This window comes from Heteronotia binoei, chromosome 2, assembly GCF_032191835.1.
Source record: "Heteronotia binoei isolate CCM8104 ecotype False Entrance Well chromosome 2, APGP_CSIRO_Hbin_v1, whole genome shotgun sequence".
Taxonomy (NCBI): domain Eukaryota; kingdom Metazoa; phylum Chordata; class Lepidosauria; order Squamata; family Gekkonidae; genus Heteronotia; species Heteronotia binoei.
In genome coordinates, this window is record NC_083224.1 from 202,673,757 (window position 1) to 202,700,054 (window position 26,298).

At 48.6% G+C, this 26,298-nt stretch overlaps 1 protein-coding gene across 1 annotated transcript; it reads left to right on the forward strand.

Annotated features, from left to right (window-relative positions):
• The first annotated feature begins 795 nt into the window (after positions 1-795).
• Positions 796-20,873, forward strand: POLR2E (RNA polymerase II, I and III subunit E). The gene is made up of 8 exons (XM_060232866.1): positions 796-1,078; positions 4,411-4,585; positions 5,898-6,013; positions 10,550-10,630; positions 12,580-12,638; positions 16,751-16,829; positions 19,625-19,712; positions 20,403-20,873. The coding sequence occupies exons 1-7, from the start codon at positions 1,022-1,024 to the stop codon at positions 19,688-19,690; spliced, it is 633 nt and encodes a 210-aa protein (XP_060088849.1). The 5' UTR covers positions 796-1,021; the 3' UTR covers positions 19,691-19,712; positions 20,403-20,873.
• Positions 20,874-26,298: the final 5,425 nt, after the last annotated feature.

A 26,298-nucleotide genomic window follows, 5' to 3' on the forward strand; every position in this document is an offset into this window, starting at 1 on the left:
TTGGTTACATTTTATGCCATCAGCAAAGCACAATAAAACAATCATTCACACGGTCTCAGACAAGTGTCTCTTCTTCCCAGCCTTCGTTATCAGAAGGGAGGATGCTCCCCTGTTGTGAAGGCCAAACGGCCTGTCTTCAAAGGGCACCTGTGGATGTTAAGCAGAGACTATCTGCCGCCTGCCCTACTGCCCTAAATACTTGGCATAGCACAGGGGCCAGGGTTAATTGCTGTGGTCAGGCACTCTATGTTATTACTAAGTTACAGCATGGAGTCAGTTTGGTCAAGGCAAGTAAAGCAAAAGTTACAAGTTCTGACAGTTCAGCCCTGTTTTTCCTAACACTAACAAACACAAATCCCTATTTGTGATTCTTTTAATTTGCTAAAAACATTCCCATGATTCTACACTGCCCACTTATATTAAGAATTGCTGCTTCCATTCCCATTTGTCTGATGAAGTCTGCTTAGAGCATACGAAAGCTTACATTCTGAATAAAACTTAGTTGATCTTAAAAGCCTACTGCTTTGTTCCATTATATGCATGTTCAGTATATTAATAACACAATGCATATAATAAATGTTGCTAGATAACGAATTATCTTTTTTTTAAAAAACGGAACTAGTTAAAAAATACAAACCGTACTTAATTGCTTTCATTTTGTAAAAGGGTTTTTAATTTTACTGCGAGACGAGCAAAAACTAAAACCTCAGGGGCTGCGAGTGCTCAGATACTACAATTCCCATCTGGCATCGCGGCTTTTCTATAGTATTAAGGAAGCGATTGGAAACGAAGCGAGAGGAAGCAACGCGCGCACAGAACAGAGAGGAGCCTGCGCAGAAGCAACGTTTGTACAGCGCCTGCGCAGCAGTAACATTTGTCGTTCCACGTTTTGTTTACAGCTCTCGACGGGGGCGTTTCTTGAATAATTGCGCATGCGTGCCGTGTGAGAATGCCCGGCGTGCGTCTGACGCCTGCGCACTGAGGTTCCTGCTTTCCTGCGTGGTTGGCGTGAGGAGCGGCGATGGACGACGAAGAGGAGACCTACCGGCTGTGGAAGATCCGGAAAACCATCATGCAGGTCCGGGGGGAGCAGGAGGGGGAGGCGGGGGGAAGGGCCTGGGGAACTCTCTGCCACAAGCCGCAAGGGCCGCCGCTGAAGGCCTCAGAAAAGGGACTCGGGTGGGCGGCCCGCTTGGTCTGAGGCAGCCATGGACAACGCTGGACTGCAGGGACACCTCCCCCCCCCCCCTTTTCTTTATTGAAATAGCAATTAAAGTTCAGGGGAGGGAGGGTGGCTCAGTGGCAGAGCACCTGCTTGGGAAGCAGAAGGTCCCGGGTTCAATCCCCGGCATCTCCACTAAAAAGGGTCCAGGCAAATAGGCATGAAAAACCTCAGCTGGAGACCCTGGAGAGCCGTGAATGGGGCTGTGGCTCAGTGGCAGAGCATCTGCTTGGGAAGCAGAAGGTCCCAGGTTCAATCCCCGGCATCTCCAACTAAAAATGGTCCAGGCAGTAGGTGATGGAGTTGGAGGGACGGTGGCTCAGTGGCAGAGCATCTGCTTGGGAAGCAGAAGGTCCCAGGTTCAATCCCCGGCATCTCCAACTAAAAATGGTCCAGGCAGTAGGTGATGGAGTTGGAGGGACGGTGGCTCAGTGGCAGAGCATCTGCTTGGGAAGCAGAAGGTCCCAGGTTCAATCCCCGGCATCTCCAACTAAAAATGGTCCAGGCAGTAGGTGATGGAGTTGGAGGGACGGTGGCTCAGTGGCAGAGCATCTGCTTGGGAAGCAGAAGGTCCCAGGTTCAATCCCCGGCATCTCCAACTAAAAATGGTCCAGGCAGTAGGTGATGGAGTTGGAGGGACGGTGGCTCAGTGGTAGAGCATCTGCTTGGGAAGCAGAAGGTCCCAGGTTCAATCCCCGGCATCTCCAACTAAAAATGGTCCAGGCAGTAGGTGATGGAGTTGGAGGGACGGTGGCTCAGTGGCAGAGCATCTGCTTGGGAAGCAGAAGGTCCCAGGTTCAATCCCCGGAATCTCCAACTAAAAATGGTCCAGGCAGTAGGTGATGGAGTTGGAGGGACGGTGGCTCAGTGGCAGAGCATCTGCTTGGGAAGCAGAAGGTCCCAGGTTCAATCCCCGGAATCTCCAACTAAAAATGGTCCAGGCAGTAGGTGATGGAGTTGGAGGGACGGTGGCTCAGTGGCAGAGCATCTGCTTGGGAAGCAGAAGGTCCCAGGTTCAATCCCCGGCATCTCCAACTAAAAATGGTCCAGGCAGTAGGTGATGGAGTTGGAGGGACGGTGGCTCAGTGGCAGAGCATCTGCTTGGGAAGCAGAAGGTCCCAGGTTCAATCCCCGGAATCTCCAACTAAAAATGGTCCAGGCAGTAGGTGATGGAGTTGGAGGGACGGTGGCTCAGTGGCAGAGCATCTGCTTGGGAAGCAGAAGGTCCCAGGTTCAATCCCCGGAATCTCCAACTAAAAATGGTCCAGGCAGTAGGTGATGGAGTTGGAGGGACGGTGGCTCAGTGGCAGAGCATCTGCTTGGGAAGCAGAAGGTCCCAGGTTCAATCCCCGGAATCTCCAACTAAAAATGGTCCAGGCAGTAGGTGATGGAGTTGGAGGGACGGTGGCTCAGTGGTAGAGCATCTGCTTGGGAAGCAGAAGGTCCCAGGTTCAATCCCCGGCATCTCCAACCCAAAAGGGTCCAGGCAAACAGGTGTGAAAAACCTCAGCTGGAGACCCTGGAGAGCAGGGGAGGGACGCTGGCTCAGTGGCAGAGCATCTGCTAAGTATGCAGAAGGTCCCAGGTTCAATCCCCGGCATCTCCAACCCAAAAGGGTCCAGGCAAACAGGTGTGAAAAACCTCAGCTTTAGACCCTGGAGAGCAGGGGAGGGACGCTGGCTTAGTGGCAGAGCATCTGCTAAGTATGCAGAAGGTCCCAGGTTCAATCCCCGGCATCTCCAACTAAAAAGGGTCCAGGCAAGTAGGCATGAAAAACCTCAGCTTGAGACCCTGGAGAGCTGCTGCCAGTCTGAGTAGACAATACTGACTTTGATGGACCCAGGAGGGTCTGATTCAGTAGAAGGCAGCTTCATATGTTCAAAGGCCATAACCAGTAAGATTGTAGAGAGTCTAGTAGCACCTTTAAGACTATAACAAACTTTATTGTAGCACAAGGGTGGTCATACTGTGGCTCGGGAGTCCCATGTGGCTCATTCAAACACATTGTGTGGCTCTTGAAACCCCCAACACCCCATCAGCCAGCTTGGAGAAGGCATCTGTCTCTTTAAATCACTTCTCCAAGCAAAGCCAGGTGCCGGCTTGGAGAATGCATTTAAAGTTGTTTTCTTTCCACCTCCCCCCCTATCTATTTGCCTTGCTTGCAGCTCTCAAACATCCAGCGTTCATGTCTTGGGGCTCTCAAAAATCTGACGTGTATTCTGTGTAGCTCTTATGTTAAGCAAGTTTGGCCACCCCTGTTGTAGCATAAGCTTTTAAGAAACTCAGCTCTCTTCGTCAGATGCATCTGATGAAGAGAGCTGTGTGTAAAATTTGTTAAGTCTTAAAGGCACCACTAGACTCTTTACTATTTCGCAGTGAAAGATTAATAGAGCTAACTCCTCTGGATCAGTAACCAGTAAGGTATTACTATGAAACAGAACAACAACATCTATACATATACAACCGTGAGTTGTCATTCACAGGGGAAGAGTATTAACAAAGCAACAATAAATTATCGGAAGACTGAACTATCGTAAATGTAAACCTAGTAGGTGGGTGCAGAGGAAAGCTTATGCCTAGAAGAAAACTTCATTAGTCCTAAAGATGCTGCTGGACTCAAACTTTGTTCAAAAGAGAGACTTAAGGTTAATAATCATGGTCAGCCCTGAGGACAGTGTGGAGCCTCCATATTCAGAGGCAGTCTGTGTTTCAATGTCAGTTGCTGGGAGGGAAGCCGGCCGTGGCCTCTGTGCTAACTGCTTGTCTATCTAGCATGTTGTTATTCCGTCATCACATTGGGGAGAACGGCACAGTACGGATGAAGTACATAAGTAAAATAAAGAGCACTGAAGTGTACTGTGGATGGAATGCAGTGTGTTCACTGTAATCTGTGAACACAGTTAGTGTATATATGTATGTATGTGGAGAAGAGAATATGTGGGGTGAGTAAAATTGGGGTTTTGCTTTAAGGAGGTTGGGGACAGGAGGAATGGTAGAGGAAAAAGCTGGGGAGGGTTTCAGAGGAGGGCACTGTGCTGAAAACGCATTGCAGCCTTTATGTACCAGCATGTAGGAGACATGCTCAGTTTCCTGAGTTACTGGGACTTGCAGCATGCCTCGGGTCAATGTATATTTAAGTGTGGATGTGAATGTATATTTATTTTTGTATTTATTTTTGAAATATCTAGCTTTGTCACGATAGAGGGTACCTGGTGACACAGGATGAGTTGGACCAGACTCTGGACGAGTTCAAAGCTCAGTTTGGGGATAAGCCCAGTGAGGGGAGGCCACGGCGGACGGACCTCACTGTGCTGGTGGCCCACAACGATGACCCCACGGATCAGATGTTTGTCTTTTTCCCAGGTGATGCCTGTGTGGTAATTTGCAATTCCTGTTTTACTGTCATGTTCCCCCGCTGCTTTGGTCACGTGGTCTTCTCTTCGTTCACTTTCTCTCTAACGCGTTCACTTGGAACTAGAGCTGGGGTTTGCAACCTTAGAGTTATAACTTTAAGTGCCTGTTTTGTGCATCTCTAGAACGAAAAAAGCTACTGTGCCTCTTAATATATTTGTTTCCTGATATCAGTCTTCTCTGTTTGTTCATTTGTCCTCTCCTTAGTTTGGTTCTTGAGGATCATTTTTGAGAGCCAGTTTGGTGTAGTGGTTGGAAGTGCAGACTCTAATCTGGGAGAACTGGGTTTGATTCCCCGTCCTGCTGCTGAGTGACCTTGGGGTCAGCCACAGTTCTTTCAGAGCTGTTCTCTAAAGAGCAGTTATTAAAAGAGCTCCCTCAGCCCCACCTACCTCACAAGGTGTTTGTTACGGGGACAGGAAGGGAAGGAGATTATAAGATGCTCTGAGACTCTGAGTGGTGGGGTATAAATCCAGTCTCTCCTCTTCTGCTGTTCCTCCTCCTCCGTTATTCCTGTCCGTTATTCTCTTCAGGATCTGAATTCTGATGACAGACCAGCAGATTTGATTTGTTTTGAGCAGATTTGTGTAATTCTGATTTTGCTTTTCCTGCATGTCTTTTGGAGGGCAGGTGAGAACATTGTAGCCTAGCCCCCCAGTGATTATGAATTCTTACTTTCTTCCCTCCCCCATAGCATCAAACGATCTGCCCAACATTATCTGCCTACTTGCCGGCAGGCCTTCACAGGTGTGAGGGCTAGCATCTTACAGTGATCTAACGAGACAGCAAAAGGACGCAGAACTTGAATTTAGCTAGCTAGCAGCTGCAAGAAGAAGACTGCAGATTTGTGCCCTGCCCTTCTCTCTGAATCAGAGTCTCAGAGTGGCTCACAATCTCCTTTATCTTCTTCCTCCACAACAGAGACCCTGTGAGGTAGGTGGGTGGGGCTGAGAGAGCTCTCCCAAAAGCTGCCCTTGCAAGGACAGGTCTGCAAGAGCTATGGTCAACCCCAGGCCATTCCAGCAGCTGCAAGTGGAGGAGTGGGGAATCAAACCCGGTTCTCCCAGATAAGAGTCCGCACACTTCACCACTACACCAAACTGGCTCCTGCAATTCTCTAAAATCATTCATTGCATGCTCGTGAGATTATTCATGTACCTGATATATGCTCAAGCATCTTAGAAGCAAGATGCAGTCTTTTAGAAATGTGGTTTCAGCGTTCGTTCCCTCTTGGTGAGGTCCTTGTTTCTCTCCTCCACTTCAGAGGAACCCAAAGTTGGGATTAAGACCATCAAGATGTACTGCCAGCGAATGCAAGAAGAAAACATCACCCGGGCTCTCATTGTCGTGCAGCAGGGCATGACTCCCTCAGCCAAGCAGGTACCCAGCTCTCCAAGCAGGTTGAAGGGGGTGGTATGAAATTTCTGATCTAGTCTAGCCACAAAAGTCAGCCCCAAAGGTAAGGTTGCCTTCACGTGATTGCCAGTTTGAAAAATCACGTTTCGCTGAATGCAGCTTTTTCATAAGCCAAATTATATTACTTATAATCTGTCTCTTGCACACGCCAATCTCTCACAGTGTTTGAGAATAATATTGTGAGAGATTGGCATGTGCAAGAGAAGGCAGACTTACCTTTGGAGTTGACTTTTGTGGATAGACTCCATATCAGAAATTTACTTGGGAGTTTCTGCAACCCTTCAAGGACTAAGAACTCTTCCGGAGTCACACAGTGAAACTGACTTTTTTTTATGGGACACTGTGCTTATAAGCCTTGTGTTTGTACTGTTGATATATTGTTGCTTGGTTATCTATAAAATTTGTACATTTAAGTGTGTGTTAAGTGTATTGGGCACAGTTGTTTTTCATTCTGACCACCCCTTCCTTTGGCAGTGAATTCCATGCATTAATTACCCTTCGGGTGCAAAAGTACTTCCTTTTATCTGATCTGTCCTTAGCCTATTGCTGATTAATTTAATTGAGTGTCCATGAGTTCTTGTATTGTGAGAAAGGGAGAAAAGTACTTCTTTCTCTACTTTCTCTATCCCATGCATAATTTTGTAAATCTCCATCAAGTTACCATTCAGTCATGTTTTCAAGCTAACAGTCCTTTAATCTGTCTTCATAGGGAAGGTGTTCCATCCCCTTAATAATTTTAGTTGCCCTTTTCTACACGTTTTCAGTGCGATAATAGCTTATCTGAGATGCGGTGACCAAAACTGTATGCAGCATACCAAATGAAGCCGTTCCATTGATTTATACAGGGGCATTATGGTACTGGTGGATTTGTTTTCAGTTCTCTTCCTAATAATCCTAAATGTCTTCTGAAAGTTGAGACCTGAGGTAAACAGGAAAACCCCTGTAACTTTTATTAATGTTCTCAGCTGAAATAGCGTTGTTCAGTAAAGAGCCTCATAACTATATACAAATATCACCCAAAGATTTACTGCAGTAGAAAAGAGCAAGACTAACAACATTTGTGGCAAGGTTGGAATTTTTGTGAGTCACTGCTCACCTCTTCAGATACCATTTACTGCACTCATACAGTTTTATAACATTTCAGTAAAGAGGGCTGGGGTGCAGAGAGCAGTTATAGGCCAAACTTAGGTTCCTGAGATGAATATTTGGCATTTTCCCAGTCTTAGGAACCTCAAAGTATAATTACGAGCTCCTTCTAGACTGGGGGGTGGCCAAACTTGCTCAACGTAAGAGTCACATAGAATAAATGCCAGATGTTTTAGAGCCGCAAGTCATGAACGTCAGATGTTTGAAAGTCACAAGACAGGAAGGAAGGAATGGGAGGGAGAGGTGAAAAGAAAGCAACTTTAAGTTCATTCTCCAAGCTGCTGGTTGGCTTGGCTTGGAGAGGTGATTTAAAGAGAGAAATGCCTTTTCCAAGTCGGCTGACGGGGCAGTGGGGGCTTCAAGAGCCACACAATATGTGTGAAAGAGCCACATGTGGCTCCTGAGCCAGTTTGGTCACCCTGTTGTAGACATTCCAGTAACTTAACTTGCTACCCCTGAAAATCAGAGTCTGAGACTGTGCAGTCTTATCTTTTGAGCGTTCAGTGGAACCAGCTTGCATTACCAAAAAAGCCATGCTCTGCAACATTCGGTCTCCTGAGAGGGGACTACCTCTGAACTATTCTGGCAAAACCCTGTCTGCAAATATTTGCTCTTGGCCTGCTTACAGTCAAATTGGGCTCTGAGACAGGACCCCGTCAGTCTCTCCCTTGGAGGTTCAGACCCTGTCTGGCAAGAGCTGTCAGCATGACAGGGTTGGTTTGTTTTTGGTGGGGGGTTTTGTGGTCTTTCACTTCCTATTCCCATCTGGCTCCTTCAGCTCATCCTAGGGCCTCAACTGGCAGTTCCTTGCTCTGCGCACACACCCAGCAGACATTTGACAGCCTGTGTGGTGTAGTGGATGGAGCGGCTGACCCAGGACCCTGGCTGATCCAGGTTTGAATCCCCTGGTGAGAGCCAGTTTGGTGTAGTGGTTAAGTGCACAGACTCTTATCACCAGGTTTGATTCCCCACTACTCCACTTGTAGCTGCTGGAATGGCCTTGGGTCAGCCATAGCTCTGGCAGAGGTTGTCCTTGAAAGGGCAGCTTCTGGGAGTGCTCTCTCAGCCCCACCCACCTCACAGGGTGTCTGTTGTGGGGGAAGAAGATAAGGGAGATTGTAAGCCGCTCTGAGACTCTGATTCAGAGAGGAGGGTGGGGTATAAATCTGTGGTGGTCTTCTGGGTGACCTTGGGCCTCCCGAGGTTATGAGAAAACAGGAGGGGAGAACCGTGGTCTGAGCCAATTTGAGTCCCAACTGTGGGCCAAAAAGCAGGATAGAAATAGATAAATGTGTAAAGGGGAGTGGGGCCTTTGAGCGTTGGTAAGAAGTGGGCGTTCGGAGGAAGCCCCCATGTCGTACCATACAGAGGGAAGAGCAGTCCAGTTTAGCGGGTTGGGATCGCTCTGAGTGCCAGTCCCTCTAGCCTTGGTTCTTGGCATCAGAGAAGGGCTCTGTTGCAGCAGCTGCCCATATGCACAGCAGGGTGTCGTCAGACGTGGCTGCAGGGGCAGGAGAGGAGCTGTTCCTCTTTTCCCCACCCCTCTTCAAAGGCTCCTGTTGGTGCCATCAAAGAGGGTCAGGCTGCTTTTCAGGCCCCACAGCACTGCTGATGCTTGAGTGTCCCCCCCCCCCCTTTCACTGGGGAGTGGGCCTGTCACACGGCAGGGGCCTAGGAGGGCCTTCTGCTGGCTGCCACCACGCTGGTCAGGGGCTGCCTGGGAGGGCCCAGAGCCCCCAACCACCCCTGTGTCTTCCTGATTAGTAAATACCTCTTAACGGTGCCCAAGGAGATGTGGGGACCCAGGCAGTTAAACAACAACAACAGTTTATTGACAGTGATCAAGCAATAAGAAGTGGGTGATAGTGCAATAGTGTATATATTTATATCTACAGTAAAGGTCGGTGCAAATAAACAGAAACCCTGACATGTCTAGCTAGACATTCCCTTCCTCTGATACCAACACTCACCCCTTGGGTAAGGGATGTCTCCTGCAGTCTTTTCCAGAGAAATTGCACCCTGTCTGCGCTTGACCCTACTATGCTTTCCTCCCAGGTCCCATCCCTCTCTGGGCCAGTTTTCCCCCCAAAACCTCTGATTGCCCCCCAATTAGAGGGACAGAGGGGATCCTGGGAAATGTAGGCCCTCTGTAGCTACTCCTAGGCAGGCTTCTCCGTATGTTCCCCAGAGAGCGCTGAGATCTAGTTCCCAAAACCTACTACGAATCCCTGGACCAAGAGAGGTCAGATTGAAAGCAACAAGGGAGCAGGCCTTCTCCACAATGGCTCCCAAATGGTGGAACCAACTACCAGAGGAGGTGCGAGCCCTGCGAGACCTGAGTCAGTTTCGCAGGGCTTGCAAAACCACCCTCTGTCAACTCGCATTTAAGATGGCGCCTGGAGATGACACCTAGCCATCCTATACACATCCTGAACTGTGGCACTTTAATTTATACTTGATAAAATTTTAATTGTTATTTAACTTAATCTGAATTGTATTTAACTATTTTAATAGTTTTTTAATGTATTGATGGATTTTAGTGTAATCATGGTGGACACCATGTCATGTGAGCCGCCCTGAGCCCGCTTCGGCGGGGGAGGGCGGGATATAGGAATAAATTTATTATTATTATTTTGGAGCCGGTAGGCCTCACTAGGCCCAAGATCGTGACAGGACCAATGGAGCGGTGCATGGCTCTGTCTGGTTCCAACGGGACTGAGCAGGCTGCTCCTAGAAGAGTTAAGCTCCATCAGTGGAGAACCCTGCCTCTGTGCATGCGCAGAGGTCCACCTTCCTTGGCGTTCCCTAAAACCCAGCCCTGCTCCCACCATGCAAGCAATGGTGCCCACGGTTTGAGCTGGCTTGCAGGGAAGGCCAGGGACAGACAGAGAAAGTGAATGCGTTAATCCTGTGTAAAAAATTGTATACTGTGACTCCGTGGAAAGGCATTGGATTGTGAGGGAGAGAGTGGGTGAAGGTTCTCCTGGAGTAGTTTTCGTTCCTGTGGACTGTCGCTGTCTCTTTCCCGCTGCCCGGAGCATATTGTGACCGTTAGCAGACTTGGAATAATTTTGCGAGCTGCTTGCGTGGAACGAGCTTTGAAGCCTTTCGGTTTAAAGAGACGGGACACTACAAGATTGCAGAAGCTATTTTTCATGGATTTACAAGAGCTGTATGATTTGTCTATGGTTTGTGAAATGGCATTTGTATAAGTTCCAATAAGATAATAGGTTTATCATGTTTAAATATTGTCTATTTTGGTGAGTTTTATTTGTTGAGCTCATTTGCACACCGAAACTGTTACTGCTTTATACCTAAGCCCAAGTGACTGGCTGACCGCTCTTCTCTTTCCAGTCTCTGGTGGACATGGCTCCCAAGTACATCCTGGAGCAGTTCCTTCAGCAGGAGCTTCTTATCAACATCACAGAACACGAGGTGAGTGCTTGGAAACCAAACAGATCCAAAGTGAGCACAGCAGTCGAAATAACAGCTGTTGAGAGGTGTATAATCCCATCCTGCAGGCCTTCTGAGCAGCGGATCTGCTTAGATCCAGGAGCCCGTCAGCTCCGTTGAAGACTCTCGTCCCGTGCGCGTTCTTGTGGTGGAGGGAGTTGACAAGGAGATATTTTATAGCTTCTCCCAAAATACTAGGACTCCAGGGACAGGGCTTTTTTTGTAGCAGGAATTCCTTTGCGTATTAGGCTACACCCCCCTAATGTAGCCAATCCTTCTGGAGCTTACAGTAGGCCCTGGAATAAGAGCCCTGGAAGCTCTTGGAGGATTGGCTACATCAGAAGGCTGAAGCCTAATATGCAAAGAAGTTCCTGCTACAAAAAAGAAGGCATTCAGTGAAGTTGATGGACTGCAGGTTCAGCATGGGTGAAAGGAAATGTGGCTTTACGCAGAGAGTCATTCAAATGTGGCATTCACTGACAGAACATGCAGTGATGCTCACAGGAGCAAACAGCTTTAAAAGGGGGTTAGGTTCATGGTGGATAAGTCTACCAGTGGCAGCTAGCCCTGGTGACTGAGGGAGACCTCACATTCAGAGGCACTAAGCCCTGAATCCCAGAGCCAGGAGGCCACATCAGGTAAAGTCCTCGGCCTCTGTTCTCTGTTATTGGCTGTCCAGAAGAACTGACTGGCTACTGTGTGAGACAGGAGGCTGGACTAGAAGGACCACTGGTCTGATCCAGCAGAAGGTCTGGGCCTCTCTGCCCTGTTGTTGGCCCTCTAGTGGAACTGGCTGGCCACTGTATGAGTCAGGATGCTGGGACTAGATGGACCACTGGTCTGATCCTGCAGAGTTCTGATGTTCTTATGAAGGCCTCAGCCTCCATGCCCTGCTGTTGGCCCTCCGGAGGAACTGCTTGGCCAGTGTGTGAGACAGATGGACCACTGGTCTGATCCAGCAGGGCTCTTCTGGTGTTCTTATGTTATAAGAGCATAGGAAGAGCCCTGTAGAATAACGTCAGTGGCACGAAACTTTCACTCACTCGTTAGCCAGTTGCTGCAGAAGGCCTGCAAACAATCAGACCACAGAAGTTTTGTTTGGCGTTCTCAGTGGACACTAAACTTCAGTGGCATGCTGATGAGTTTCCTCTTGGGGAATTGCTGGCCAGCTCCTGCCTTTGGAAGACATGAAAGTCCAGGCAGTCTGGGGGTTCACGTGTTCCACAGACCTACGTGGTGGTCGACGTCAAGGTTCCAAGTGGCACGCGGCTGATTGGTTCACTTCCATAGCAAAGCAAGCTCTAACTTGTCCCATTTGAGAAAGGGCTGTGGAATCAGTTTTAAGACACGATGTGTTCATATATTTCTTAAAATATCTTTATTGCACCTTTCCTTCTAAAAGAAATGTGCAAGGGGGCATGCAGAAGAATATACAGAGGCTTAAAACACGTGCTTAAATAAAAAATGAAAATGTACTGATGGAACAATTTAAATTTTATAATACAATATAAAATTTAATTATAACTTTAATACTGCATTTCATTCAGTTATCACTTTAAGCTAGGTTATTTTGAAAGGATAATTATCTAAAGCATATTTGTAAGAAAAATTATTACATTTTAAAAAATCGTTTTTCAATTTTCCCTGTGTTCTGCACTTCAGAGCATCTGGGAGAGGATAAGTCTGTACTGGGCATGTTCCCCTGTGCTGACAAGATCCCAAAAGTTACTCGACAGCCTGTGTTTGACGCATGAGCAGGCAGAGGAGAGTGGAATTTTCTTCCAGTTTGCAAAAAACTTCCCAAGCTAATCGCCTAGAGGAGATTTTCACTCACCCCAGTTGACTAAGGAAGTAGCTAATTAGGAGCTCGCATGTTCTGCTTCTGAGCTGATAGCTTTTTATCACTCTGGGCGTTATTTTTGCCTCTGCAGCTGGTTCCTGAGCACGTGGTCATGACCAAGGAAGAGGTGACAGAATTACTCGCCAGATAGTATCCTTTTCCTTAAAAGCTCACCTGGCTTGTACGTCTTGTGGGAAGGGTCCACTGACAGGCTTTTCTAGGCATAATCTGGAAAAAGTTTGCCATAGAGAAGGGGCTGTTTTCACGGGCCTGTCTGCCGCATGGTGATTTGAGTGCACAAAGGAACTGTTGTCATTCAGTGGTTGCGGTACTTGACAAGATCTTGCTGGAAGGCAGTTTACGAAGCAGTAGGGTAAAATTCCACCAGTTAGACATCCCTGTCTTTCGCTGTATGGAGCACGAGATGGACCAGTACTTTGATTCTGCATTAGGCAGCATTGTAAGCTGAAATGATCTGTTTTTTAGCCAGAGCGCAGTGGTAGAGCAGATTATGGGAATGCTCAGAGTTCTCCGGTTCAGTCTCCGGCAGCATTCCCTCTCAACTGAGTTAGCACTTTAGCTTCCGGCTCACACATTTCTATCTTAACTCAGGAAAAATGGCCCCAGAGCAAACGAATAGAATCATAGAGTTGGAAGGAACCTCCAGGGTAATCTAGTCCAGCCCCCTGCACAATGCAGGAAACTCACAAACACCGCCCCCCTAAATTCACAGGAGCTTCATTGCTGTCAGATGGCCATCTAACCTCTGCTTAGAAACCTCCAAGGAAGGAGAATCATAGAATTATAGAGCTGGAAGGGACCTCCAGGGTCATCTAGTCGAACCCCCTGCACAATGCAGGAAACTCACAAACACCTCCCCCCTAAATTCACAGGAGCTTCATTGCTGTCAGGTGGCCACCTAGCCTCTGTTTAAAAACCTCCAAGAAAGCAGAGCCCACCACCTCCTAAGTAGGAAGCCGGTTCTACTGAGGAACTGCTCTAACAGTCAGGAAGTTCTTCCTAATGTTGAGTCGGAAACTCTTTTGATTTAATTTCAACCCATTGGTTCTGGTCCTACCTTCCGGGGCCACAGAAAACAATTCCCCACCATCCTCTATATGACAGCCCTTCAAGTCCTTGAAGATGGTGATCATATCACCTCTCAGCCGCCTCCTCTCCAGGCTAAACATCCCTAGCTCCTTCAACCTTTCCTCATAGGACTTGGTCTCCAGACCCCTCACCATCTTCATCGCCCTCCTCTGGACCCATTCCAGCTTGTCTATATCCTTCTTAAAATGTGGTGCCCAAAACTGAACACAATACTCCAGATGAGGTCTTACCAGAGCAAAGCGATACCATCACATCACGTGATCTGGACACTAGACTTCTGTTGATACAGCCCAAAATTGCGTTTGCCTTTTTAGCCACTGCATCACACAGTTGACTCATGTTCAGTGTATGATCCACTAAGACCCCTAGACCTTTTTCACACATACTACTGCTAAGACAAGTCTCCCCCATCCGATAACTATGCATTGGATTTTTCCTACCTAAATGCAGAACTTTACACTTATCCCTGTTAGAACTCATTTTATTGGTGTTAGCCCAGTTTCCCAGCCTGTCAAGATCATCCGGTATCCTGTTTCTGTCCTCTACTGTATTTGCAACCCCTCCCAATTTAGTATCATCTGCAGACTTAATAAGCATTCCCTCTATTCCTCCATCCAAATCATTGATAAAGATGTTGAACAAAACAGGTCCCAGGATAGATCCTTGAGGGACTCCACTTGTCACTCCTCTCAGAGGATGAGGAACCATTCACAAGCACTTTTTGGGTGCGATCTGTCAGTCAGTCAGTTACAGATCCACCTAACGGTAGCAGGATCCAAACCACATTTTACCAACTTGTCAACAAGGATAGTATGGGAAACCTTATCAAAAGCCTTACTGAAATCAAGATAAACGATGTCTACAGCATTCCCCTGATCCAGCAAGGTAGTCACTTTCTCAAAAAAAGAGATCAGGTTAGTCTGACATGGTGGCTCTTAGTAATCACAGCCATCCTTTCTAAATGTTCCAGGACTGACTGACTGATGATTTGTTCTAAAACTTTTCCAGGGATAGATGTCAAGCTGATGGGTCAGTAGTTACCTGGATCCTCGTTTTTCCCTTCTTGAAGATGGGGACAACATTCGTCCGCCTCCAATCTTCCGGCATCTCTCCTGTTCTCCAAGAATTCTCAAAAATACTAGCCAGAGGTTCAGAAATTACATCCGCAAGCTCTTTTAGAATATGTGCAGTAGCTTTCATGCCAGTAGCCCACGAAGTGGAATGTTGCTCACAAGACTCTACAGCTTAGAGGGAACATTGGACTCCAGCATCATCATTCAAAGGCTGTTCAGGGAGCAGGAAGAGGCCTTCTCAGCCTTGCACCCTGGAGAGTTGTCACCAGTCGGCATAGGCAGTGTGTGGATATGCTGCATTCACTCATAGGCGACAAAGGTGTGAGCCGACAATCGGGCAGGGCCAGGATGCGCATACCCACTGTCAAGGGTTAGTGTCAAACCTTTGGGGGCAGCAGTCATTTAAAATGATTTTGGAACCTCAACCTGCTGTGTTCCCTCTCAGCCAGGTTTAAGCCAGAACTTGGAAGCAAAAGAAGCAGCCTTCACTTGGGGCCTGGTGTGTGGGGCTCTGGCCAGGCACTCCAGAGCAATGTTCTCTCTAAGCTGAGGAGCCTTGTGAGCAAAAATTCTACTTTGTGAGCTCCTGGCATTAAAGTTGTGAGCTGCTGCATAAATTAGTGTGCTCTGAGGTCATTCTTCCTGAGCTAAGACAAAAATGTCTGAGCTGGAGGCTAAAAATCTGTGAGCTAGTTTACAGTAACTCAGCTTAGAGGGAACACTGCTCCAGAGTTCACGGAAATCCGAGATTAATGATACGTAAGGTCCCGGTTTGCTCACAAGGAGATTTTTAATAAAGCAACAAGCCTACAGAAATAGCAGGCTAAGCTCCCATCTGCTGGGCCTCATACGGAATCTGAGATGCGATGCGTGGCTAAACTAAGCCCCTTATATGCTCATGGCTGGCTGTGAATCAAAAAGGCATTAAACAAGCTGTCCTAAACCTTGCGGATGAGCCGGGTCATCTCACACCTGGCGTGAGTGGTGATGGAAAACAAGTCAGGCCTTGCAGATCAGAACTGCTAATAAGAATGTGAGCGAAAAGTATTCCCTGGGGGAGTGGCCTGATGCCATCCCCTCAGGTACCTGTCGAGTGCTGCAGAGTCCCCATCAATGACCACCTCTGTGATGTAATCAAATAATATTCATTCATTAAATGAAGGCGTTACAGTTCCCAGACACAGTCTCAGTCAGGGGTGGCCAAACTTAACGTAAGAGCCACATAGAATAAACATCTGATGTTTGAGAGCTGCAAGACAATGAACATCAGATGTTTGAGAGAAGGAAGGAAGGAAGGAAAGATGGGGGAGGGAGAGGTGGAAAGAAAACAACTTTAAATGCATTCGCCAAGCTGCTAGCTGGCTCGGCTTGGCTTGGAGAAGTGATATAAAGAGAAGCCTTCTCCAAGCTGGCCAATGGGGTGGCAGGGGCTTTGAGAGCCACACAAGATGTGTGAAAGAGCCACATGTGGCTCCTGAGCCACGATTTGGCCACCCCTGGTCTTGGTGAAACTGAGCCCCTCAGCCTCAGGCACACAGTTATAGCCTTGTGTCCAGATCGTTACCAGCTTAAACTCCTTTTGCTCTCCCAATGAAAGCATCCTTCCCCCCTTTGTTATCATTTCTAGCTGAAACAGGTTTTTCTCAGAAGCAAAAGCCTCTGGGCAGGAGAAGCAGCCAACGTTCAACGGCTGGTCGTACCGCCCACTCCCAGGGTGGAAAGTCATTAGTGCACAGTTACAGACATAACACAGCAGATGAGCAAGCAAGCCCACTAAGCAAAGCAAATCACCATGGTTACATCCGGTTGGACCAAAATGGATGTGCTCATGGGAAGAAATGTTCTTGAAAGGACCAGCCTGTAACAAAGATGGAGTTCCTGAAGCCATCCACCTGGACAACCTGTCCCGTTTAGGTTTGCTGCTGCCCTCCTTTTAGAGTTGTGTGCAAGAAGAGGAGAAAGGGGAGGTGCTGGAAGGGATTATGTCACAGAACAGTAGAAACATGACGTGTCAGGCCCATTGTTTTCTGGGAGCAGAAGCAGAAAGGGTTGGTCTTTTTCCTTGACTCCATTTCCCAGTAAGCTGAGGGAGAACCAGCTTCCTCGGATCCAGGCTGGGGACCCGGTGGCCAGGTACTTCGGAATCAAGCGAGGCCAGGTGAGTTTGGGTGGTGCAGATGGCGGTTGTACATCGTTTATATCCCATCTTTCTCTCCCAATGGGACCCAAAGTGACTGACACCGTTTTCTGTTTTATCCTCACAACAACCCTATGAGGTAGGTTAGGCGGAGAGTGCTTGACTGCTGCAAGGTCACCCAGCAAGCTTCCATGGAAGACTGGAGATTCGAACCTGGGTTGACATTGCTTTTGCCATGTCTTGAGTTGCCCTTTTGGGTGCACCATCTGTTGCGTGGGAGACCTTTGGCTGAAAGGGCAGCAGCTCCCCAAGCAGTGCTGTGCAGACGCTGATGTTCGCAAAGCCCCGCCTACATCCCCGCCTGCAAAACCTGTGCAGGTTTGAGTTGCGTAGTCTTTGCATATAGCAGGAGACCGCTGGAGAAGATGCTCTGAAGCATCTGGGACACAGAAATTTTTACCAGGTTTTGGCCAAATCCTTTCAGGCTGGTTTTTTTTCTTTAATGGAAACTAGCTCCTTGATTTTGTGCAAACACCGCCTTCCCCCCCTTTGATGAAATGAAAGCAGAGATACTGAAAAGGGGGCCCAGTAGCTCATTTTGTGATTTTCCTGATCTTATGCAGAATTAAAGTTACCAAATAGATCTCCAGGGCTTTTTTTGTAGCAGGAACTCCTTTGCATTATTAGGCCACATACCCCTGTGTCAGCGTAGTGTTCATTGAGATTCCAGAACAAAAGAACTCTTTCTTCAGAAATAAGTTTCTTTATTGGATACACAATGTTTCTACTGGAGAAGACCATTGAAAGTGATAACATACATTGGATGGGTGCTAGCATATATTGGGGTACATCAAAGGCAGGCCTCTTTAAATCATTCCTAAAACAAAAGTTGCTTTCTCCCTCAGAGGTGTTTGATTCACACGCCTGCTATCTGTCTTTCCTGAGTCTACCCACACTCCCCCTTTCGCCTGGCGGCCTTGCCTGGCCTGGGAAACGGTGCGGTGTCTCTCTATGTGCTGCCAGCCGTTTATTGCCCCTGGCGCCCAAGGCCTCCCTCCCTTCCACTGCCTCCCTCTGACATACCTTGCATTCTACTAAAGGGCGAAGGGGTTAGTCCTGAACAGTATAGGCAATATGGTTAGTATCGATAGAAAGCGATTGAACACAAGCTGACACCCCTGATGCAGCCAATCCTCCTGGAGCTTCCAGCAGGCCCTGTAAGAAGAACCCTGTAAACTCCCGGAGAACTGGCTACATCAGGGGTGTGTGGCCTAATATGCAAAGGAGTTCCTGCTACAAAAAAAGCCCTGGGTTGTTTTTTTCACAAGAACACGCTGAACTTTTTTTATTTTTTTTATTATTGAAAACGGTATGTCCTTGAAATCTTATTCATTTATTTACAAAAATGTATACTCCTTCCTGCTCTGATCAAGGCGGTTAATGTTCTGGAGGAGGGAGTTTCAAAGGGTTAGTGCAGCCACGCAGAAGGCCCTGCCCTGCACCTTCTTAGATTTGATCTGGAGAGGATGTAGGAATGTTGGAAAAGGGCACTACCTATGTGACGATCAAGAGAACAAAGTAGGAGTCAAGTTGCACCTTTAAGACCAGCAAAGTTTTATTCAGAATGTAAGCTTTCGTGTGTGCATGCACGCTTCTTCAAATGAGGAATCCGGTACAGTGAGCAGAGCTACGTATAGCTGGTAGGCAGTGGCTTAGAATGCAAAATGGTAAAATTTAAAATCCAGTGACAGAATAGTAAAATTAACAAATTGAGCAAACCTTTGATTTGGGTAGCATGAGCGTGAGAAAGCAATAAAACAGTAATGTGTCAAAATGTGAAAATGTCTGCTGATCACTCAATTGTTTATAAGCTTGGGCCAAAATGAGGGCATTTCTTTCCCAGAAGTTTTTCCCACCCAACTAATTTACCTTTTAACATGTAATATATATATAGTTTGTCATTAGAAGAAAAAATATATTAAAATATAGTGGAAGATGGGTTTAGTATATGTAATGAGAAAACAGCCAATATCCCTTATCTGAGCATGTCAATACAGCTAAAAGAGAACTACAAAGAATAGTGTTCTTGTCCACCTATTTTACTTTTTAACATGTAAACTCACTGTACCTGATTCCTCATCTGAAGAAGTGGGCATGCACACATGAAAGCTTACATTCTGAATAAAACTTTGTTGGTCTTAAAGGTGCCACTTGACTCCTACTTTGTTCTGTTGCTTCAGGCCAACCCGGCTGCCCGCCTGGATCTATATTAAGATCAAAAACCAATGTGCGCATTAATCAAAATCATGTTGTTGAGTCTTTCCAGCACATAGGAATACTTTTATTTATTTATTACTTTAGCTTTCTATCCTGCCCTCTCCGCAAGCTGATTCAGGGCAGCTAACCATCAGTAAAAAACATAATTTAAGGTTACAACTTAAAAACAATAACAAGTAAAATACATTCATGGTGCTACTTATTACCGTACATAGGATTTTTAACATTTTATTTACCAAACGCAAGACAATACATACAAGTTCCATACAAAAAAAAATCTGTCCCCTGAACTTTTTTGCTTTAACAAGCCCAAAGTCTGCCTCGCCCAGTCAAGAGTGGACAGATGTCTCTGGGAAGCCAGCAGTGGACTCTGAGAGAGCCCTCTCTTGGCCTGGCATCTGGTACACTGCCCCTGATGGTGGAGGGTTCGTGTTGGCCATCGTGGCTGACCGCTGTTGACAGACAGGCTTTCTGGTCTGCTTGGCCGGCTGGCCCGGAGTTCGAGTGTGTTGAAGCCTCTCCTTTCCTTCTTCTCCCAGGTGGTCAAGATCATTCGGCCCAGTGAAACCGCTGGCCGATACATCACCTACCGGCTGGTGCAGTAACAGCCAGACCTTCTTTCATCAGGTAATGAAGCAGAGACACGCAAGATGGCTGGGGTGGTGCTTGCACAGGGGACTACCTTTACCTTTCAAGAGCCTCGTGGCACAGAGTGGTAAGCTGCAGTCCAAGCTCTGCTCATGATTGGAGTTCGATCCCGGCAGAAGCTGGGTTCAGGTAGCCGGCTCATGGTTGACTCAGCCTTCCATCCTTCCGAGGTCGGTAAAATGAGTACCCAGCTTGCTGGGGGGAAAGTGAAGATGACTGGGGAAGGCAATGGCAAACCACCCCGTAAAAAGTTTGCTGTGAAAATGTTGTGATGCGACGTCACCCCAGAGTCAGAAACAACTGGTGCTTGCACAGGGGACTGCCTTTACCTTGTTTGCTGTCCCCCTGCACCCCTCAACAAGGGAGTCTGACTGTTCAAAGATTCTTCCAGCGTTTCCTGAGTCATTTGCCTTTGTTGCCCTTATGTGGGTAGTTTTTCCTGCGGTTCCACAGGGACTAGAAACTTGACTCTTGCAAATCTAGTCTCATATTAAAGCCCCATCTGTGCTTGTCCTGCACCACACAGTGTTATGCGAACAAAATGGGAGAGTAACGAAAAATGCCCATAGAAAACAAGCCTGTTCAGCTGGCAATTTCTGACTGAGGGCCATTTTACAAAATTGCTGGTGACTTTAAATCAGTATTTAATGCCCTCTCTGTTCCTTGCAGGCAATCTGAAATTCCTTGCGCTCTGCAGTAAGAAACTGCTTACTTGCCTAGAAACACGTGTTTGGGGTATATCTTCTGAAGAAAGCCAAGATGGGCTCAGCCAGCATTGTGAAGCAAGCAGGCTTCTAGATCTCTTGAGGAACAGAGTGTCTGGCACTCAGATTAATGCTCCACTCAGCTGAGAAAGACTGATGGCTCAAAAGTATCTCCACAGATGTGAAGAACTTGGCATCAGGATGGTGAGGGATTTGTTTTGCTCAAAAACCGGGATTCCTTTTCCAGATGTGCCTGGGCTGTGCCATGTGAGGGTTCTATCTGGCTCTGCGTATTCGCTTTGGAGTGCATCCTTCCAGTCAACCTCAGGCAGTCCGGACTCCCCGTTGCCTGCTCCATCTCTCTGGAAAACCTGCTCGGCATGAGGCAGCCTCGTGGTTGTCTTGAGATTTACTTTAATAAAAACCACAGAATGAATCTTTGTTTCTGCTTCTTTCACTGCAATATCCCCTTTCCCAAATCATGGTCACCATCTTTAAGTACTCAAAGGGCTGTCCTATAGAGGAAGGATGGTGGGGAATTGTTTTCTGTGGCCCCGGAAGGTAAGACCAGAACCAATGGGTTGAAATTAAATCAAAAGTGCTTCCAGCTCAACATTAGGAAGAACTTCCTGACTGTTAGAGCAATTCCTCAGTGGAACAGGCTTCCTCCTTGGGAGGTGGTGGGCTCTCCTTCCTTGGAGGTTTTTCAACAGAGGCTAGGTGGCCATCTGACAGGAATGAGGATCCTGTGAATTTAGGGGGAGGTGTTTGTGAATTTCCTGCATTGTGCAGGGGGTTGGACTAGATGACCCTGGAGGTCCCTTCCAACTCTATGATTCTATGAGTTAGAGCGGTTCCTCAGTGGAACAGGCTTCCTCGGGAGGTGGTTGGACTAGATGACCCTGGAGGTCCCTTCCAACTCTATGATTCTATGAGTTAGAGCGGTTCCTCAGTGGAACAGTCTTCCTCGGGAGGTGGTGGGCTCTCCTTCCTTGGAGGTTTTTCAACAGAGGCTAGGTGGCCATCTGACAGCAATGAGGATCCTGTGAATTTAGGGGGAGGTGTTTGTGAATTTCCTGCATTGTGCAGGGGGTTGGACTAGATGACCCTGGAGATCCCTCTCAATTCTGTGATTCTATGATCTCCTGAGTGTAGAGGGAGTGGCTGGAAGCAGCCAGGAAACCCTCCCCTACCCCACCCCCTCCCCTCTATGTGGCACACAGATCTGGCCCATTAAAAGCATCTCCCCTTCAGTTTCCACTTGTCCTTCGTGGGCTTGTGGTAGGAAGGCAGAAAGCTAGCCCTTCTCACGAGGCTTCAGATGGAATAATAATTATTGTACAGCGTGTGTAGTATAGTCAGGAGATCCTAAGATTGTCTGGTAGCCAGAAATTCCAGCTCTTTTAGTGTTGTGCTCACAAGGCGGTGAGCTAGACTTTTTTGGGGGGGTGGGGCTGAGAGAGCTGTGACTGGCTCAAGGTCACCTAGCTGGCTGCATGTGGAGGAATGCGGAATCCAACCAGGTTCTCCCAGATTAGAGTCTGCCGCTCTTAACCACTACACTACACTGGCTTTCAGCATCTGGTGGATGTTACACGTCTGCTGTCTTGTAAATTGGTTTGGAAGCCAGTGTTTTGGTTGAAAACAGCCTAAAATGCTTCAGTCCAGGCATGATAAAAAGACTCCCTCCAATGTCATTTTTGGGGGATGAGGAGCAGATTTCCCGGCTAAGACATTCCACCCTTCAGGAGGTTTTTTTTTTTGTAGATGCCCAGCTTTTATTGGTCTAGCTGGAAACTCAGCCCTCTTCCCCCTGCAGCCTGCACTTTCCTGGAGGACAGAGAGAGGGCAGTAAAACTCCAGAAATTGGGTGGCCTGAACTTGACTTAAATTTGTAGTGTTGTGGATCATGCCTGATCTCAGTTATAGTTATTCCCTCTTACAGAAACTGCCCTTGTGTATCATCTCATGAACTGTTCAGCCTTACTACTACTATGAAAAGGTAAAGGTAGTCCCCTGTGCAAGCACCAGTCGTTTCTGACTCAGGCGTGACGTCGCATCAAGTTTTCTCGGCAGATTATTTTTACATTTTCTTGGCAGACTTGCCTTCCCCAGTCATCTACACTTCCCCCCCCCCAGCAAGCTGGGTACTCGTTTTACTGACCTCAGAAGGATGGAAGGCTGAGTCAACCTGGAGCTGACTACTTGAACCAGCTTCCGCCGGGATCAAACTCAGGTCGTGAGTGGAGAGCTTGAACTGCAGTACTGTAGCTTTACTACTCTGCACACGGGGCTCCTACTATTACTATGAGCTGTATTCAGATTGCCTTTCCACTTAGGAGTCTATGAGCTGGGCAGCACGTTCTCGCTCTTTGCTGCGCCCCTTCGCTGACATGCTTCCTCACCGGCTGTGGTTTCAAAATTGGGAGACTGACCAGTTTGTGTTGGGCTGGTGTAGAGACCCTGGATCCCAGGGACTCCCGCGAAGACAGCTCTTGGGGGAGGGATGAAGGTTTACCAGGCCCCAACCCCCCCCCAACCTTTTTACACCTGTCGCCAACTTTGCAATTTTGTGCATGGTGTGGTGGATGCGGTCACAGAATAGCTGCCCCAGCTTGCTTTCAATCACACTGTGAAGATAATACTGGATTTATATCCACCCCATACTCTGAATCTCAGAGTCTCAGAGGGCCACAGTCTCCTTTACCTTCCCTCCCCCCACCACAACAGTCACCCTATGAGGTGCGTGGGGCTGAGAAAGCTCTCACAGCAGCTGCCCTTTCAAGGACAACTCCCACGAGAGCTCTGGCTGACCCAAGGCCATTCCAGCAATTGCAAGTGGAGGAGTGGGGAATCAAGCCCGGTTCTCCCAGATAAGAGTCTGCACACTTAACCACTACACCAAATTACACCAAACTGGCTCTCCTTGTGTTGGGTGGCAAGTGCTGCTAAAGCAATGTGTTAAGAAATCTGCATAAATCTCTAGTTGGCAGGCTCACTGGGCAAAAGCCCTACCTGGCTCTACCCAATCTAAGAACACTTGGTGGGCTGCAGCAAAGATGGTGAGTCCCAAGGTGCCCAGGGCAGTACACCGGAGGCTCCTGGCCTATAGCTTCCTTTCCTTTAACACCAGTTGGGGAAGCATCGCCAGATTCTCTTTGAATGGAAATGCAAATCATGAGAAAACAAGGCAAGAAGAGGAGACTGGATTTCTATCCCACCCTTCACTCCAGGAATTTCAGGGCATCTAACCATCACCTTCCCTTCCTCTCCTTGCAACAGACACCTGTGAGCTTTGTGGGGCTGAGAGCGCTCTGGGAGATCTATGACTGGCCCAAGCTGGATGCAGGTGGAGGAGAAGGGAATCGGACATTTCTCCAGATTAGAGTCCACCACTACCCCAATGGCTCTTGAGGAGTTAGATGTTATACCCCGCTTTTCTCTACCTTGAGGAGTCTCAAAGCAGTTTATGATTGCCTTTCCCTTCTCTCCCCTTCACAGACACCCTGTGAGGCAGGCAGGCCTGAGAGAGCTCTGAGAGAACTGGGACTGGCCCAAGGTCACCCAGCTGGCTGCATGTGGAGGAGGAGGGAGGAATCAAACCCGGTTCTCCAGATTAGAGCCCACCGCTCTTAACCACTACCCCAAAGGGGCCCATCGCTAAAGCAGGCGGAGGCATCGGGGAGCCAGAGAAAAGGAACCTCTTTAGCTTCCTGCAGAGACACCCCACTTCCTGCCTGTTTCCCTCCAAGGTAACCTGCTTTCCCAGCAGCAGCAAGAAAGGGAGGGAAGCTGCCGTGAGTTCCTTGTTTCTTTGCTGCTCAGACCCAGAAACCCCCAGTGTAGGAAGAGGCAGTGCCAAGCAGTTGTTGGAACCACTCACACCCACAGTTGCTTGGGGCTTCTTGCCCCCAGCAAGCATCATACCTCCCAGCTGGACACGGAAAAGACACTGGGTTTATATCCCGCCCTATACTCTGAATCTGAGGTTCCCTTCCCTGCCACACAACAGACACCCTGTGAGGCGGGTGGGGCTGAGAGAGCTCTCCCAGAAGCTGCCCTTTCAAGGACAGAGTCTCAGAGCGGCCTACAATCTCCTTCCCCTTCCTCCCCAACAACAGACACCCTGTGAAGTGGGTGGGGCTGAGAGGGCTTTCCCAGAAGCTGCCCTTTCAAAGACAGAGTCTCAGAGCGGCCTATAATCTCCTTTCCCTTCCTCCCCACAACAGACACCCTGTGAGGCGGGTGGGGCTGAGAGAGCTCTCCCAGAAGCTGCCCTTTCAAGGACAGAGCAGCCTACAATCTCCTTTCCCTTCCTCCCCCACAACAGACACCCTGTGAGGCTGGTGGGGCTGAGAGAGCTCTCCCAGAAGCTGCCCTTTCAAGGTCAGAGTCTCAGAGCGGCCTACAATCTCCTTTCCCTTCCTCCCCCACAACAGACACCCTGTGAGGTGGGTAGGGCTGAGAGGGCTTTCCCAGAAGCTGCCCTTTCAAGGACAGTCTCAGAGCAGCCTACAATCTCATTTCCATTCCTCCCCCACAACAGACACCCTGTGAGGCGGGTGGGGCTGAGAGAGCTCTCCCAGAAGCTGCCCTTTCAAGGTCAGAGTCTCAGAGCGGCCTACAATCTCCTTTCCCTTCCTCCCCCACAACAGACACCCTGTGAGGTGGGTGGGGCTGAGAGGGCTTTCCCAGAAGCTGCCCTTTCAAGGACAGTCTCAGAGCAGCCTACAATCTCATTTCCATTCCTTCCCCACAACAGACACCCTGTGAGGCGGGTGGGGCTGAGAGAGCTCTCCCAGAAACTGCCCTTTCAAGGTCAGAGTCTCAGAGCGGCGTACAATCTCCTTTCCCTTCCTCCCCCACAACAGACACCCTGTGAGGTTGGTGGGGCTGAGAGGGCTTTCCCAGAAGCTGCCCTTTCAAGGACAGAGTCTCAGAGCGGCCTACAATCTCCTTTCCCTTCCTCCCCCACAACAGACACCCTGTGAGGTTGGTGGGGCTGAGAGGGCTTTCCCAGAAGCTGCCCTTTCAAGGACAGAGTCTCAGAGCGGCCTACAATCTCCTTTCCCTTCCTGCCACACAACAGACACCCTGTGAGGCGAGTGAGGCTAAGAGAGCTCTCCCAGAAGCTGCCCTTTCAAGGTCAGAGTCTCAGAGCGGCCAATAATCTCCTTTCCCTTCCTCCCCCACAACAGACACCCTGTGAGGCTGGTGGGGCTGAGAGAGCTCTCCCAGAAGCTGCCCTTTCAAGGTCAGAGTCTCAGAGCGGCCTACAATCTCCTTTCCCTTCCTCCCCCACAACAGACACCCTGTGAGGTGGGTGGGGCTGAGAGGGCTTTCCCAGAAGCTGCCCTTTCAAGGACAGAGTCTCAGAGCGGCCTACAATCTCCTTTCCCTTCCTCCCCCACAACAGACACCCTGTGGGGTGGGTGGGGCTGAGAGGGCTCTCCCAGAAGCTGCCCTTTGAAGGACAGAGTCTCAGAGTGGCCTACAATCTCCTTTCCCTTCCTCCCCCACAACAGACACCCTGTGAGGTGGGTGGGGCTGAGGGAACTCTCCCAGAAGCTGCCCTTTCAAGGACAGAGTCTCAGAGTGGCCTACAATCTCCTTTCCCTTCCTCCCCCACAACAGACACCCTGTGGGGTGGGTGGGGCTGAGAGGGCTCTCCCAGAAGCTGCCCTTTGAAGGACAGAGTCTCAGAGTGGCCTACAATCTCCTTTCCCTTCCTCCCCCACAACAGACACCCTGTGAGGTGGGTGGGGCTGAGGGAACTCTCCCAGAAGCTGCCCTTTCAAGGACAGAGTCTCAGAGCAGCCTACAATCTCCTTTCCCTTCCTCCCCCACAATAGACCCCCTGC

Bases quoted from the DNA above. Each gene is read 5' to 3' on its own strand.
- POLR2E (XM_060232866.1), top strand. From the start codon at position 1,022: ATGGACGACGAAGAGGAGACCTACCGGCTGTGGAAGATCCGGAAAACC. The intron at 12,639-16,750 runs GTATCCTTTTCC...TCCATTTCCCAG, and splicing joins ACAGAATTACTCGCCAGATA to TAAGCTGAGGGAGAACCAGC. The intron at 16,830-19,624 runs GTGAGTTTGGGT...TTCTTCTCCCAG, and splicing joins TCGGAATCAAGCGAGGCCAG to GTGGTCAAGATCATTCGGCC.